This window comes from Mytilus trossulus, chromosome 8, assembly GCF_036588685.1.
Source record: "Mytilus trossulus isolate FHL-02 chromosome 8, PNRI_Mtr1.1.1.hap1, whole genome shotgun sequence".
NCBI classification, from domain to species: domain Eukaryota; kingdom Metazoa; phylum Mollusca; class Bivalvia; order Mytilida; family Mytilidae; genus Mytilus; species Mytilus trossulus.
Window position 1 is genome coordinate 30568841 of NC_086380.1, and position 16089 is coordinate 30584929.

Genomic DNA, 16089 nt, shown 5'->3' on the forward strand with positions numbered 1-16089 from the left:
AACATTCAATCAATCAACAATCAGTAAATCAATTAATATTCAATTAGTCAATGAAAAAACTATTAACCAATCAATTAATTGATAAATAGACAATATAGACAATATTTTATTCGCACAAACACATTTACATTAAATGGTTATGGCATACAAAATTAAGACAATAAACTTACAATAGTTAAATTGATTACAATTATATTAGAGTGACAGTGGTATTCACAGCAAAGAAGAAAAAAGGCTACAAATATCAACAGTTAACACATTATTAATGTCCATGAACAATTGAAAAAAGAACACAAACAAAAATTAGGTTGGCATTGCATATTAAAAGAAATACAAGTTATACAGATGTTCTTAATAAAAGACAATCATTAATATACTTTATGGCGATTTTTATAATGACTAAAGATTGCTATCTAAAAGTACAGTCAAATGCTTAAGTGTTATAGTGGACTGCAATTTAATAAAATTGAAATTAAGATTTTTATTAATATTTTGTATATAGGTATCCCTTAATGATGTATAGCATGGACAGATTGAGAAGAAATGGTATTCATCCTCAATTTCTTGTCTGTTACAGGATAAGCAAATGCGTTTACTTCTTTCAATGTTGGTATAACGCCCTCTTTCAATTGCTAGGGAATGTGCACTTAGTTTAAATTACTGAAAACTGATCGGTCAGTTTTGAATTTACATATATCAATATATGGGGGCCTTTTTCTAATTCTCAACAAATCACAGGTCAATATTTACAAAACGTTAAAATAGTGCAATAATTTTGTATAATTAAGTATGTGGTCGACATGAAAATCAGAGAAAATATGGAATGGATGAAATTGAACAGGAAATGAGACGACCGAACATACTTTTGAGATCGGGATCGTTATAATTAATTTAACTTCAAGGGACATAACACTGCTGGGAAGAGAAACAGCTGCAAAGAGTTCACCTTCAAAACCTGCGCAAAACTTGTGATTACACGCACTTTGCTTAATGATTAGTGTTTTACTAAATCGTGAATATTATAATTGGTAATATAAGGGTACGTATATTATTTAATCCTGATGACAATACAAAATAATTAAGCCAGACGCGAAAAAGAAAAAAAGGGGGAGGGTACGTGGTTGAAGTTCTATATTGTTCAGTTGTTGTCTAGTGTACACATCAATCACCTGGAGAACATTGTTAAATTCTAAAAATTCTCAACTCAATCGTTTTCATTTTTTTTTACAATTATTTTATTTGTCTATTAAAGTCAAATCTGCAGTTGATTATGTTGTAACTAAGGAATTAGTTTTAACTGCCTGATTCTAATATGACAATCTATATAATATCCAACCATAACAACCTTTATATGTATAGATTATAACATGTCTTTTTCCATATTGGCCCTGGTACTGTCCTGAGACTCCCATACAGGCATCAAGGCTTTAGCCAAGGCCCGATATGGGTCGAGGGATGATACCAGGGCTAATTTGGAAAAGACATGTTATAATCTTTTTATCACATATTTAAGTTTTTCAGAAAAGAGAAAAAAAAATCAATTATAACAATTTAATGAAACATACCAGGTAAATTTTAATTATTTTCTTTAGATAATGACGCAATGACATCATGTCATTTGGAATAGGGACACAATATCAATAAACTCTTTTTTTGCCCTGGGCAATTTTGAGGTTATTGCATATGCAACACCTAATGTATTCATAACAAATATGTGATGAATATATCTACTTAGCTCAATATACACATTCATACTCAAAATTTGCAAAAATTAACAACAGATAGATAAGATAATTTTTTTTTTTTTTTTTATTTTTTATTAACCAATCATGGTGCCCAAAATTTGAGCTATACAATCAAATGAATGAATTACAAAATAAAGCACAGAAAATGATTAGAATGATTAAAGTACATTTAGACAACAAAAAATAAAAACAACACATGAATACACATTTACACTAATTAACCTGATATAAACCAAGTTATTAACAAAACATAGTTGTTATGGGTGCCACTGTGACCTGGAGAAATGACATAATTCTTTATAGTACTAGGTCTATGGGAGACAACTCCTGATCAATTTTATTTCCTATAATTATATATCTATCTATATTTTTCTTCTATTTATTTTTTTTTGTTTTTGTTTTTTTAAACAACAATATTTTCTATAATTTTCTTTCGTTCTTCAAAAAGGGAGTGCAATAAATTAGATAAGTTTGAAGTTACAAACAAATCTTCAGATGAAAGAATCCAAACAAATTTCATTTCATCAGATAATCTTGAAAAATTTTTGAATTTTGAATTTAAATTAGATAGATGTTGAGATCGAGTATCTTTTAGAACAGGACATTTTAAAAGAAAATGTAGTTCGTCTTCAACTGCGTTCTTACATAGCTTACACTTTCTGTCTTCAGCTTTAATCCCAAAATACCTCCCTCTTTCGATTTCAAGATCATGACAGCTAGTTCTAAATCTTGTGATTATTTGCCTGTCATTTTTTGAATTCATTTTTAAATATGGTTCAAACATAAAAATATTTTTAAATTTTCTGTAAGTTCTTAATTTATTGCCAGATTGTGAATTAGTACACTTCCCAGAATTGCTTTCTAAACTAGCTAACCAGCTTTCTTTAAATTTAATAGTTAAAGATGTTTTTACCTTTTTTAGAATATGGTTTTGTTTAAAGTTTGACTGGTTAACAAATAGATATTCTAAGTCTAGAAATTTAAATATATGTTTAATACTTCCTATCCAAGATTCCTGGTTATGTTTGACCATAGAATGAGACAGATTTATGGCTTCCCTTAGAATAATATTTGAAGGTTCAATATCTTTCATAAGATGGATCCAATATTTTATCATATTCATTATTACATAATACAGTGTAGGGAGTGAACCTAGTTCTCCTCTACATGCCATATTTGATGTTTTTATGTTAACTCCAAGTGAAAATTTACAAAGCTTAGTATGAATTTTCTCTAGTACAAGATAATCAGTTTCTTTTGATATAAAGTTATCCAAATGTATTTGTTTCTTATGTGGTATATAACCCCAAATTTCAGATCCATACAACAAGATTGGTCGGATTGTATGGTTATAGATGTGTAGTAAAGTACTAGGTTTTGGGCTTTCTACTGAAAAGGTCTTCCTTAATTTGAAATATGCTTTCATTCCTTTGTTATAAAGTTCTTTCTTTGCTTTTTGGAAACTCCCAGATGATGAAAAATTTATACCTAAGTATGTGTAGTTTTGTACACATTCTAAAGTCTGGTTTCCTAATGATATTTTAATATTTTTAAGTCTTCCTGATTTGTTAAATACAAGAACCTTGGTCTTTTTTGTTTAACTGTCATTTTATAATCAACTGTAAATTTATTTAATTTGTTAACACAATTTTGAAGTCCTTGCTCTGATGATGATAAAAGAACTACATCATCAGCATACATTAAAATATTTAAGGGATGTGTATTTAATGGGATTGGATCACATGTTTGGTCAAAATAGGTTGGCAAATCATTTAAATATATATTAAAGAGACAGGGACTGAGATTATCCCCTTGTCTTACTCCTATATTTGATTTAAAAAGGTTTGTCCTGTGTTGGTCTATTTTTACACAAGTTTCTGTGTTTTCATACATACATTTTATAATGTCATAAAATTTTGTTCCAACACCTATACATTTAAGTTTATAAAAAAGGTGGAGATGTGAAACTGAATCAAATGCACGCTTAAAATCTACAAAGCATGCATACAGAGGCTTCGAATTATTTTTCACAAATTTTTGAATGATGGTATTTAACACATACATATGGTCAGTTGTGCGACATCCTTTAGTAAAACCAATTTGCTCACTTCTAATTATATTTCTAGTTTTTAAAAATTTTGTCAACCTATTATTTAGAATTGAATTAAATAACTTGCCTATGTTATCAGCAATAGTAATGCCCCTGTAGTTTGATGGATCATGATTAGATCCAGACTTGTGAAGGGGGGTGATAAAGCCTTGGCCCCATAATTTTGGGTAAATACTACTTGAAAATACTAAATTAAAGAGTTTTTGTATTAGAGGGATACAAACAGTTTGGCTATATTTTATCATTTCATTTGAGATCATGCTGAATCCACTCGATTTAGAATTCTTAAGATTTTTTATTGCTTTTTCTATTTCCTCAGGTGTTATTAAGTAGTCAAGTTCATTAAAAACATTTTCATTTTGAAATGATTCAAGTTTCTTCTTAATCAAATCATCACTATATTGTTCATTCTTATTTAATTTTTGAAAGTATTCCTGCCATTCAGATGGGTCAATAGTATTCTCAGATTTGTTTTGACTATTATTTGAGATATTTTTAATTTTATCTAGTAGTTGCCAATAGGCTTTGGGATTTTGATCATACAAATTATCGAGTTTATTCATGATGTCTTGTTTGAATTTTCTTATTTTTGCTCTTCTTTGTTTTCGATACAATTTCAGGCATTTAAAAAAGGACCCTCGTACATAAGGATCTGTGTTGTGATTTTGCATTAATTTGTATTTTCGATATAAGTTTTGTTTTAAATTTATTATATCTTGATCTTGCCATTCTCTATTCTTTTTAATTTTCTTCTTCTTGCTTTTTTTTGGTTTTCTAATAATTTTCTTTAATGATAAATCTGCAGCTTTTAGGAAAATCTTATTTAAATCTTCTGCAGCATTATCAATTGAATCTTGGTCATAACTTTTATCTTTATACTGTCTAATAAAATTTTTGATTTCATTTGAATTTATGGCATCTTGAAATGCTGAGACTGAGTTTTCATCCCATATATATTTATCTGGCATTAAAGCTAGATTTAAGTTTCTTTCATAAATTTTTGTGTTGCATTTTAACATGCATGAGATCTGACAATGATCTGACAAATCAGGTAAATAATTATGAGTGTGAAAATATGTGAAATTTGGTAAGAGTTCCTCAGATGCTAAAAAATAATCGACAACACTACTTCCTAAAGGTTGGAAGCAAGTGTGTGCACCCATTAAATCACCCATTGTTCTGCCATTAAGGATACGCAATGATGAAGATATACATAGAGATAGGAGTTGTCTGCCCCTAGTGTTTATAGAAATATCTTTACTTTTTCTTTGAATTAGACTAGAATCACATTTATAATTGTCAAATAATGGAATATGTTTGTCTGAATCCATTTGGATATAATCAATTTCACAAGCAGTTCTTGCATTTAAATCTCCTGCTATCATGATTTTTCCTGATTGGGAATATTTTACAATATCATTTTCAATCATTTCAAGAATATTATAATTCAATTTTCTATAGTAGGAAGAATTTTCAGGTGGATTGTATACAAAACAAATGTATAAATCTTCCTGAAACCCGAAAAATGTTCTGTCTAACTTTAACCATATAAAATCATTTGTGGCATGTTCTAAAAATTTAACACCTAGTCTTATTGTATTAAGTATATATACTGACAAGCCACCATGTCTTTTCCCACTAGGTTTGGTTCTAGGTCTTATAAGATGAACCGGTCTTTGAAAATTTGGAAGTTCTAAACAATTATCCAGATCACAGTGGGTTTCTTGCAAGCAAAAAATGTCTTGCTGTAAAAGATTGTCAACAAAAGTATCATCTTCAAATTTGTTAAATCCCTTACTAATATAACCATTGATATTCCATGTTGAAATTTTCAAGTTTTTTTTTTGTATAAATCATGTGTGCTTACAATGATCAATAAAATAAGCATACACTAAGACCAGCAAATATAAGTCATAAAAATATGAGTTGCATGTAACTGTGTACTACAGCGATTAGTGATGTATAAAATGAAGTACATATACATAATAATAATACATTTGTTTATATTCATAAAATTGTTCATTTTCTTAGGAAATGTATACATATATCAGCTGTTGCGTATGTGTACATACAACAGACGTGACAACATTAATAGATGACATCACCATAAACAAAAAGACATGACAACATTAATAGATGACATCACCATAAACAAAAGACGTGACAACATTAATAGATGACATCACCATAAACAAAAAGACATGACAACATTAATAGATGACATCACCATAAACAAAAGACGTGACAACATTAATAGATGACATCACCATAAACAAAAGACGTGACAACATTAATAGATGACATCACCATAACAAAAAGACATGACAACATGAACCCTCTATGAAATTCACTAACCCTTTACGGGTTCATAGGGGGCACCATGTGACAGAGTGATCGAAACAAATCACAATGTGATAATTTATCCTGGATGCGATAATGTCTATATTATATTGCAAAATTACAAATCAGTCCTTTCTTCTATTATTTTGGTGAGAAATTTCATTGAAGAAAATTTCAGGATTTGAAGTTATCGTCTTCTACAACTAAACGTCAAGATGACGTACCTAAGCATGCTAAGTAAAGATAATTTTCACTCCAAAATACATCAACATTTATCATTACTCAAAATTGTAAAAATATTCCATCAAAATACATTTTGTATTTCATTTTTTTTATTCATTCAGTGACAGTAACATGGAATAAAGAATATGAGTAAGAGAATACTGGTAGTTGGTTTGGCATGTGTGGATATCATCAGTGTAGTTCAAGATTATCCAGTGGAGGATAGTGATCAAAGGTTTGTACATCAAAACTGCAGTGGATAGTTTCCTCTTAAATTTAGCAGTTATAATCCATATCTTCTGTACTGTGGATTCATAATTATTTGTTGTATACCAATTTTCATGGATTTTGTTGTCACCAGAGTTTGATGAATCCTAATAATAAGAACATACATGTATGCCGACTTTGGCAAAGTATGACATCAAATCACAAAAATGCAAGCTTTTCTCCATTCATGAAAGTTGTTATTATTTGTACTTGATTTCATGGCTTAAACAAATTCAGAGGGCATATATATATATATAGAATAAAACATGGCAAAATCTGTATCATATGTCGTATCATCCTGAGACATCAATATCAGCCCAAGGGCCTTTAGGCCCGAGGGATGATATTGGTCGAGGGTGATATGGCATGTGATACGGATTTTGCCATGTATTTTACGCTTTATCATATATTTCAACAGAAGAGTAACTGTTTTCTGATCCATAGCACTGGGTTACCTTCAGATCTGCTTTTGTCTTGTTTCAACTGCTCAATTATTTATACGAAGCACCTGGGTTACCTTACAATCTGTTGTTTTAAAAAATACTTTGTTTATTATTGTATTTTTTTGAGTGTTTTGTATTTTTTATAGTTGCATTTAGTGTGCCAAAAAAATATGTTGTGAAAACTTGATGTTTGTGACGTCACATATAGAATATGAAAACTTGACGTTCGTGACGTTACATACCAAACAATGACATCATTCAAAAAATTGACCTATTTTGAGGAAATATTTTCTTAAGCAAAAAACCCAAAAAACTGACTTTATCATGTTTATATAAAAAAAAAAAAAAGGAAAAAGGTAGGCGATTCAGGTTTTACCATGCGATACGGGGTATGCAATACAGGTTTAGCTATGCGATACACTCGGACAGGGTAGGTGATACAGACTGGAAAAACGAACCTTTATTAGATATACAAAATAGCTGTATTTTGTACTAAATATATGATAAATAGAGAATATCATATGGCTTTTTCAATATCACATCCGTATCAACCCGAGACACCAATATAATCCCAAGAGCTCTGCTCGAGGGATTATGGCAGATTCCATGTAAGAAATGGAAATATCTGTCAAAATGAATAAATAAATAAAAATAATAATTACTGTTATTTGAAAGATAGTCTGTGAATGTTTTGATGAATAATGATGATAGATGAAATTATAAAAATAATTTTTGGATATGATAGTTTCTGTTTAAAGTAGAAATTATTAAAACAAGTTGAAAAAATGCAAAAATTTTGACAGAATTAACTCCCATTTTTTTACACAATGTTTATGTGTCGCAATGCTTTATGTTGACACTTGTATACTGGTATTTACTAGTGTAGTCATGTTATTCAAACATCCCTGTTTCCAAATCTGTTACTTTTTTTAGTCAAAAACATCTGTGATTTATATTTTTTTCACTTTCAAATATCTTGCTTTATAGCTCAGTGTCTGTCAATAAATCATATATGAGGAACATCGCTGTAAAAACTTTCAAAATCATTGTTGGTTCCAATATATGCCATTTAAAACTGTTAATCATGAAGTGCATAAGAAAAAACACATGTTGATTCTTTCATTTAACTTTATTCAAGCAATAGTTTTAACTTGTATGTTTCATACGTATAAGATCTGTCAAACTTGTTTTCTTATGTCTGAAACATTTGAATGTGCTAACAGTTAAAGTTATTTGACCTGAGGTGAAATCTTGTGAAATGTTAGGCTGCAGTATTTTCCATGGGTTTTGAAAATGACTTTCAACTAGGATTTGATTTCCAATGTCAGTAAAAAAAACAAATTTATATTGTCTGTCAAAATATCTTATGTATGAAAAATCTTATGTCAGAATCAAGTCTGTCAAAATCTTATGTCAGACACTCAATTTGTCTGTCAAATCTTATGTCAGAAAAATTAAAGTCTGTCAAATCTTATGTATGAAAAAGTAAAGTCTGTCAAATCTTATGTATGAAAAAATAAAGTCTGTCAAATCTTATGTATGAAAAAATAAAGTCTGTCAAATCTTATGTCAGAAATAATTAAGTCTGTCAAATCTTATGTCAGAAATAATAAAGTCTGTCAAATCTTATGCCAGAAACATAACATTTAAGGCTTCATTTATTTAAAAAGGATGATGCTGAAAATTTTTTTTTTGGATCAAATTATCTTTATCTTTATTAGTAAAGCATGTATTCAAAAACTGAAGTTCATTGCTTATGATTTTTGCCTAACATGCTTATGGGAGTTGTTTCACTTTCTTACATCATGGAATCTGCCTTATATTGGTTGAGGGTTGATACGGTGTGTGATATTGAAAATGCCATATCATATACACTTTATTATATACATATACCTCAAGAAGATGTCTTTTATGTGACATGACATCATACAGATAAGGAGGTTTGAAATAACATCATACAGATTATAGGTTTGACATGACGTCATACAGATTAGGGATTTGTGCAACAGTGACTGCAATCTATGACGTGACGTCATACAGATTAAAGGTGTGATAAAGCTTTTGCAACCGTGCTGATATCGATATCCTCACGGGTGGCAGATACAGCACACTTGCCATTGATTGTATTACACATACAATTTATCTGAATTTACTACTAAGTATATAATAAATATATATATTGTATTTGGTTGTTATAACTCTTTAAAAATTTGATGTTCATCTATGCTGACAATATCCACCAAAAAATTGTATGCACAGCATGAACCATACAAATTTTTTGTGGATATTGGTACTTTGGATACTTTGCCATGTGGGTATATGTTATAACTAATTATGTATTGAGTTAAAAAACCTTTCTTTTAAGCAAAGGGTAAGACATGTACAAAATAATGATATAGAAAAAATATGTTTATCTGTTGACAATTTTATTTGATCAATTTAGTATGAAATCACTTGACGTCTTGTGAAAACACTTTTAGATCTTCAGCCTGATTTAAATACTACATGTACACGTTAGTTAAATATCTGATTATCAATTAAAATGTGAAGTTTCAGTTAAAGGGTTTGTCAAATATGATTCATTCCTTACATTTTTTCCAGAGTATTGGATTATTACTGGCAAAGGGGAGGTAATGCTGCAAATACCAGCTGTGTGCTCTCCCTGCTTGGAGCCGGGTCCGAGTTCCTTGGCACATTTGCATCAGACAGAGAGGCTGAGTAAGTCAGGTACTAGCCGTTATATATAAATGGTATTTAAAAATATTGAAGAAGTTATCAAAACTCAATGAATTGTAAATTTTATTCCTGATAGAAGGAGGATGTTCAAATGTAGTTTAATTATTACTTTGGTATAAATACTTGGAATTTAAAATGACTGGTTTTTATTTCTTATTTTACACAGTTCCTGACGAAACTCTTTGAGATGGAATAAAATTTCTACAGCAGTATGAAATACAAAATTGAAATGAATGAGTATTTAAAATAAAAATAAGAAGATGCGGTATGGTTGGCTGTGAGATTATTTATCCACCAAATTTCAAATGAAATGGATGTAAGCAATTATATGAAACCATAATACATTTAACAATTAGAAAAAACCTATAAGTCTGTTTTATACAAAAAAAAACTATTTACTGAAATAAGGGGTTTTCTTTGAAAGCTGCATGGAAAACATTCAGTTTAACATTTAATTAATTTTTAAAAGATCTGTTTATTTTCTGATGACATTAATGCATATTTTGTATTTCATGTATTTTGATTAATTCTTTCTTTATATTCTATTAAATTTCTTATAAAAAGTGATGTATATTATTACAGATTTCTAAAAGAAGTATTCCAAAAGTACAATGTAATTACAGAAAATTGTGTTGCTAATACAGATAATGTTAAAACACCAACATCAATTGTCATAACCAACAGTAAAAATGGATCCAGGACTATACTGCATCATGGAAAGTATGTAACACCATAATAATTATCCTGCTTTAAAAAAGTGGGTATATACTGTTTTACCGCTGTTCATCCGCCAATTTGTCAGTTAGTCTGTCCAATGAATATTTGTCATTGCATCTTTCTCTGGAACTACCAGTACATTACTAGGATTTCTGAAATTTTGTTTCAGGTTTTATATGAGTCAGTTATACAGTGTGATGCATTTTCAGATTCACCACTCAACAACTTCCTGTTTAACTTATACTTTTAGTGAGTGGGGGTATCTTTAGTGGCAGTACGTAGCTCACAGATTCAATTGTTTGTTATGGTTTCTTGTGTAAATGTGGCAGATACTTGCCTCTCCAATCTTGATTGACTACCAGTAGATTGCTAGATATCTCTGTGCACTCTGGCTTCGTCCACCAATAAATACTGACTGCCACAATATAAACATTAGTGTTGAAAGTCGCATTATTAACATCAACAATCAATTAACCAATTAATGTTAACTTGGCAATTTATTAGAGAATAACATATGGTATTCATTGGAATACTGTTATGCAAAAATATACAAATTTCGGTGAAATTTTAGCAGCTACAGGTTTTTTGGGACCTCTGAATTTTCATCTCTAAATAATCATTTCTATTGTTCAGATTCAGATGTTTCAAAAACAAGATTAAAATTATATTATGGATGTTCGCATGGTTAGTGACCTATTTGGTGTATTTCTTTGATATTTAAGTCCAAATATGAATTTTGGAATCCATTGTCTTTAAGTTTTATGTCATTTTGATTTTGTTTAATTTGATATGATTCTTACGTTAATACATTTATAAGTATTAGAGCTTTTTTTAAGAAATTTTCGTATTGTTAGAATTGATTTTGAAATTCCCCACAACCACCTTAGTTCTATGGGAAATGTTGCATACCTCAAATGTTCTTACAACAACAAATGAACAACAATACAAAATTGAACTCCCTTTCTCTCCTTCCCACTTTAATTTTAAAGGAACAGCTCTAATTAATTATATTACAGAATCAAAATAATTATTATGTTCCAAGAGTTTTATTTTTGTCCCAGGGTGTCCCAGGTATATTTCCAATTTTAACCATGAATTCATTTCAGAAATTGGCCAGAAATACAACCAGAACATTTTAAAAAGCTAGATCTGATTCAGTATAAATGGATTCACTTTGAGGTTAGTGTATTTACTTTGTAGAAATTGAAGGAGATGTACAGTAATAGTGTTTGAGACAGCTACTAAACAAAGCAACCAATCAAAAAAAATCTTGATGTGAAATTACGGTTGTTAAAATACCTATACAAAATGCACAATATGTCAAACTCTTAAAAAACCCTACTTGAAATTAAGATAAAGACAACGAATGACAAGTTTTTTTTACTTGAGGCAGCCACATGAATGATGAACCAGTTTTAGAGTAAGAGGGTACTCTGGTTTACATATGTTCATCCCTCAATCAGTTGATGAGTAACCATGATTACACTTGTCAGTTGCATTTTTCTTTACAATTTTTTTTAAATAAACGACATTAAAGACAACAACACCCATCAATTACCGCATGGTGATTAATTTATTGTGATCGACATGTTTCGCCAACAAGCGTGGCATCTTCAGGACAATATTATACATGAAATCAAACAGTGAAGTACAAATTTTGCGGTTGTGTGGTTCGCCGAACAATAGAGGTTGTTATGACGATGTTATAGATATAAATAGAAAGTGAAAGTGAAAGTAAAATAAGAATCTAGTAATCGGTAATTGATGGGTGTTGTTGTCTTTAATGTCGTTTAATTGCTTTTATAGTGAAAGACAACTGTGAATACCGCATGGTATCCACCCGCTATTACCCAACCGCACGATAACCACTTCAGGTGTTGGTTCATCATTTTCCAAGTTGAAATTTTTTTTAAAGAAAGCTAGATCCATTGAGTTGATGCAAACCAGATTTTTACTGCAATCTTATTGTTAACAAGGGAGATAATTTGATTTAAATTAGATTGAAGATTATATTTGGATTGTAGAAATGTAGATTTGATTGAAAGGGGCTTAAGTGTCTAAATATGAGGTGTTGTATGTAGTTGTAACTTTTATAGATTAAAATAAAATCAAAATTTGGTTTTAAAGGGAAGACCATCATGTGACTATATTAAAGACATGTTATTGTGGATAGATGAGTATAACAAAACTGTCGATAAAGATGCAAGGATCCATACTTCACTAGAGATAGAAAAAACTACAAGAATTGGTCTAGGTAATAGAAGAACTCAATGTTTTAACTTTTTGTCATAAATTTTGTCATAGAAAGCTTGTGGCCAAAGCATATTTAGTATATGGTGTTTAAAAGAAGGACAATGTTTTTAAAGTATATTCCAGATCAGATGATTACATTTAAACAGCAAACAAAATAAATGAAAAACACCAAAAACTCAAAATAAATCAACTTCGTTACCACCCTCCCCCAACTCACACCCACGCACGAACTATTGTTCTTTTGAAGAGTGAATTTTCAAGTGAAAGTCATAGGTTTTGTGTAAAGCATCAGTGTAAAGGATAAGTATGGGACTTTCTAATTAAAAACATAAAGATTCCTATACAAAAATTCTGCTCTCAAATCTTGGACTCACACCAATGTTGTCTTATGTAAACCTCAAACCTATGTTATATGCTTTTTGAATTCATTAGGTCAGAGATATTACAGATTTCTATAGTTTCCTAAACACTGATATTGTAACTGATGAAATCGTCTAAAGGTGTTATTTAAACTGACTATAATCATGGAAATTGTTGTCATTACTTTCGTCTTTTTATATTTTGTTAGATGCACTCTTTGATACAGCAGACACAATATTTGTAAGCAAGGATTATGTCAAAAGTAGAGGTTATAAAACTAAAGAAGAAGGCGTCCAGAAATTATATGCCAAGTGCAGAGAAGGGTAAGATATGATTACTTTTTATCAGGTTTCTGCAAATGAGTACTGTAAGATATTAGCTTTAAGCAACAATATGAAGGCAAGCTTTGTGTTGCAGGTGCACAGGGAACTAGTTTACAAGGGCTTCATTTTGAATAGAGTTGCTAATATTTTGAAATATTAATTTGAAAAATATCTGATAATTGATTTTTATGAGTTTTTTTTTTTTGCATTTCCATTATATCTTTTCTATTTTTTTTCAAATTCTCATGTAAATGCTGTATGATGTATGCGTACTTTGTTTTAAACATGCCTATTTTTGAATATTTTGTTTGTAATAAAACAATATAAAAGCTATAAGAGATTATGTTTTCTGTTTATTGATATTCACATATATATATAAAGCTTTTGAACTTTCAATTTTAAACTTCTCTGAAGAAATTGTTATGAAATGTCTCATGAACCATATTTATATTTTGTATACATGTATATACAATGCAAGGTTTAATAGAGACACAGAATAAGTAGCAACTGAACTGTCTCTTATTGTTCAATTTTTGTATATCTGGTTGGTTATAAATTGTATCTTCACTATTTTTAGGTCTGAATTAATTTGCCCCTGGGGTGAAGAAGGAGCGGTTGCCATGGGAACAGATGAAATATTACATTCTTCTCCAGCATTTCCTCCTAAACTTTCACAAGGACAGAATATGGAAACTTTAGCAGCTGGTGATACATTTAATGCCGCCTTTATTTTGTCAAGGTCAAAAGGTCAAAGTTTGCGGGATGCTCTGACATTTGGTTGTCAGGTGGCTGGTGCTAAATGTGGAATGAAGGGTATTGATGGGCTAGATACATTTAAATCATGATAAAAGGCTGTGTTGTAAATTACTTTACTTTCTTTTATTATAGACATTTTCGTATAATTGGTAAACTTCTTAACGTCGTTTACCGGGGTAATTACGTAACTGTATATTCGACTTCGCTACTTAGCGACGATATTGTATTCCTACATGAAGTTTAGATAAAGATTTCGTTCAAGAAGACATTCTTCATTATTTTGTTAGAATATATATCAAATTGGTGCCGTGACAAAAAGAACAATGAGTTCTAAACTCATTTATGTTAAAATATATATAAATGATAATTAAATAAAGTATTTTGAGGGTTTGATGGGTTACTGGAAAAGAGCTTTTCAGGTGAAATGATAGTTATGTATGTGAATGTATTTTATAAATTTTATTGATATTTTCTAACAATAATGAGGAATTTTGAAATCTTCCATATAATAATATATTATGATTCAAAATAGATTTTTTGGATATAATAATAAATAGAAGTGAATAATTTGTCCTGTTCATGGACCCTTTCAAAGCTGCATTGTTGAATATGTCGAGATCTCCCATCAGAGATCATAAAAGCATTCAAAATCATGATATTAAGGTTGTCCTTTAATCCATGCCTTGTATGAAAGCTAAGATCAGCTAAGATAAACTAACTTCGAAGCCTGGGGTCTACTTTATTTTGAGAATATCTTTCAAAAAAGAAAATGTAATACTGTACAGACTAAACATTTGGGAAGAAACATTATTTCAGAGAGTATATATCTTTTTTAACATGGCTTCTTTATACAAAATTACTTGCAATTTAGTGAATTCTTTGTGATGAAACTATTTTTAGGAAGACATTTCAGTCAAACCACTTTTTTATCAGAAAGAAACCAGTTTAATGCAAAATGAGTGTAACAGGTTCAATGTAACAAGATTAAAAAAACTTATTTTAATAAAAGTACATGATAAATTCTGTCTATCTAGAAAATCATGAACTTTATGAAACATCAATGAAAGTGTACTACTGACAAGGTATGATAAGAGGCATTTTCGGCCCCCTCTTCAAATGACTTCATATTTGATCCATCATTAGTCTATGCATAGTTACTTAAAAAAAATGTTGATATTTTTGTGTTTATGTGATTATTTGGTTGCCTAGCAACGGGTTTTATAAAACGAACTATAATATCCATCTTTATTGCAATTTCCAAAGGAAAAGACTTCTGACTCTATTTAAATGAATGGTAAAGTGTTAACAAACACTTAAATATTTACTATTGTTGGGTATATCATTTTAAAAAGTTCTTAAAAGTAACTTAGCAACTACAATGTTGCCTAGTAACCACATCAGCGTACTTTCTTATCCAATGTTATCTATAAAAAAAATGAAAAAGTCAAATGTTTTCATACAGCTCATATTAAGTCGACTCCTATATTGATATATTTAGTAACAATGTTTGCATGAAAAAACAACTTGATTTTGTATCTATATAATCTGTCTAATCAATCCGAGTTTTCCTTAGCAACACAAAGTTAGTTTTAAGTTAACAGTTGAAAAACATTTAAAAAGATGTTTAGTATTACTGAGTGTAATTTTTCAGCTTGAAACGTGGAACTAAAGGCTATTTATGAGTACCTTTAGTGCAGATGTGCAATTCTAATATAATTCTAAATTCAGCGTTTCCATGGTTACACAAGGATGTTTCCATGGTTACACATGGACGTTTCCATGATATAATATCTTGCTTAGCATCCATCTCAAATCAG

At 29.8% G+C, this 16089-nt stretch overlaps 1 protein-coding gene across 1 annotated transcript; it reads left to right on the forward strand.

The window, feature by feature from the left end:
- Positions 1–826: 826 nt before the first annotated feature.
- On the forward strand, positions 827–14780 carry LOC134681821 (ketohexokinase-like). The gene is made up of 8 exons (XM_063541459.1): positions 827–1039; positions 6540–6652; positions 9729–9845; positions 10446–10583; positions 11687–11759; positions 12708–12834; positions 13402–13516; positions 14094–14780. Exons 2-8 carry the CDS (start codon positions 6564–6566, stop codon positions 14359–14361), a joined length of 927 nt encoding a protein of 308 aa, XP_063397529.1. The 5' UTR covers positions 827–1039; positions 6540–6563; the 3' UTR covers positions 14362–14780.
- The last annotated feature ends 1309 nt before the right edge of the window (positions 14781–16089 follow it).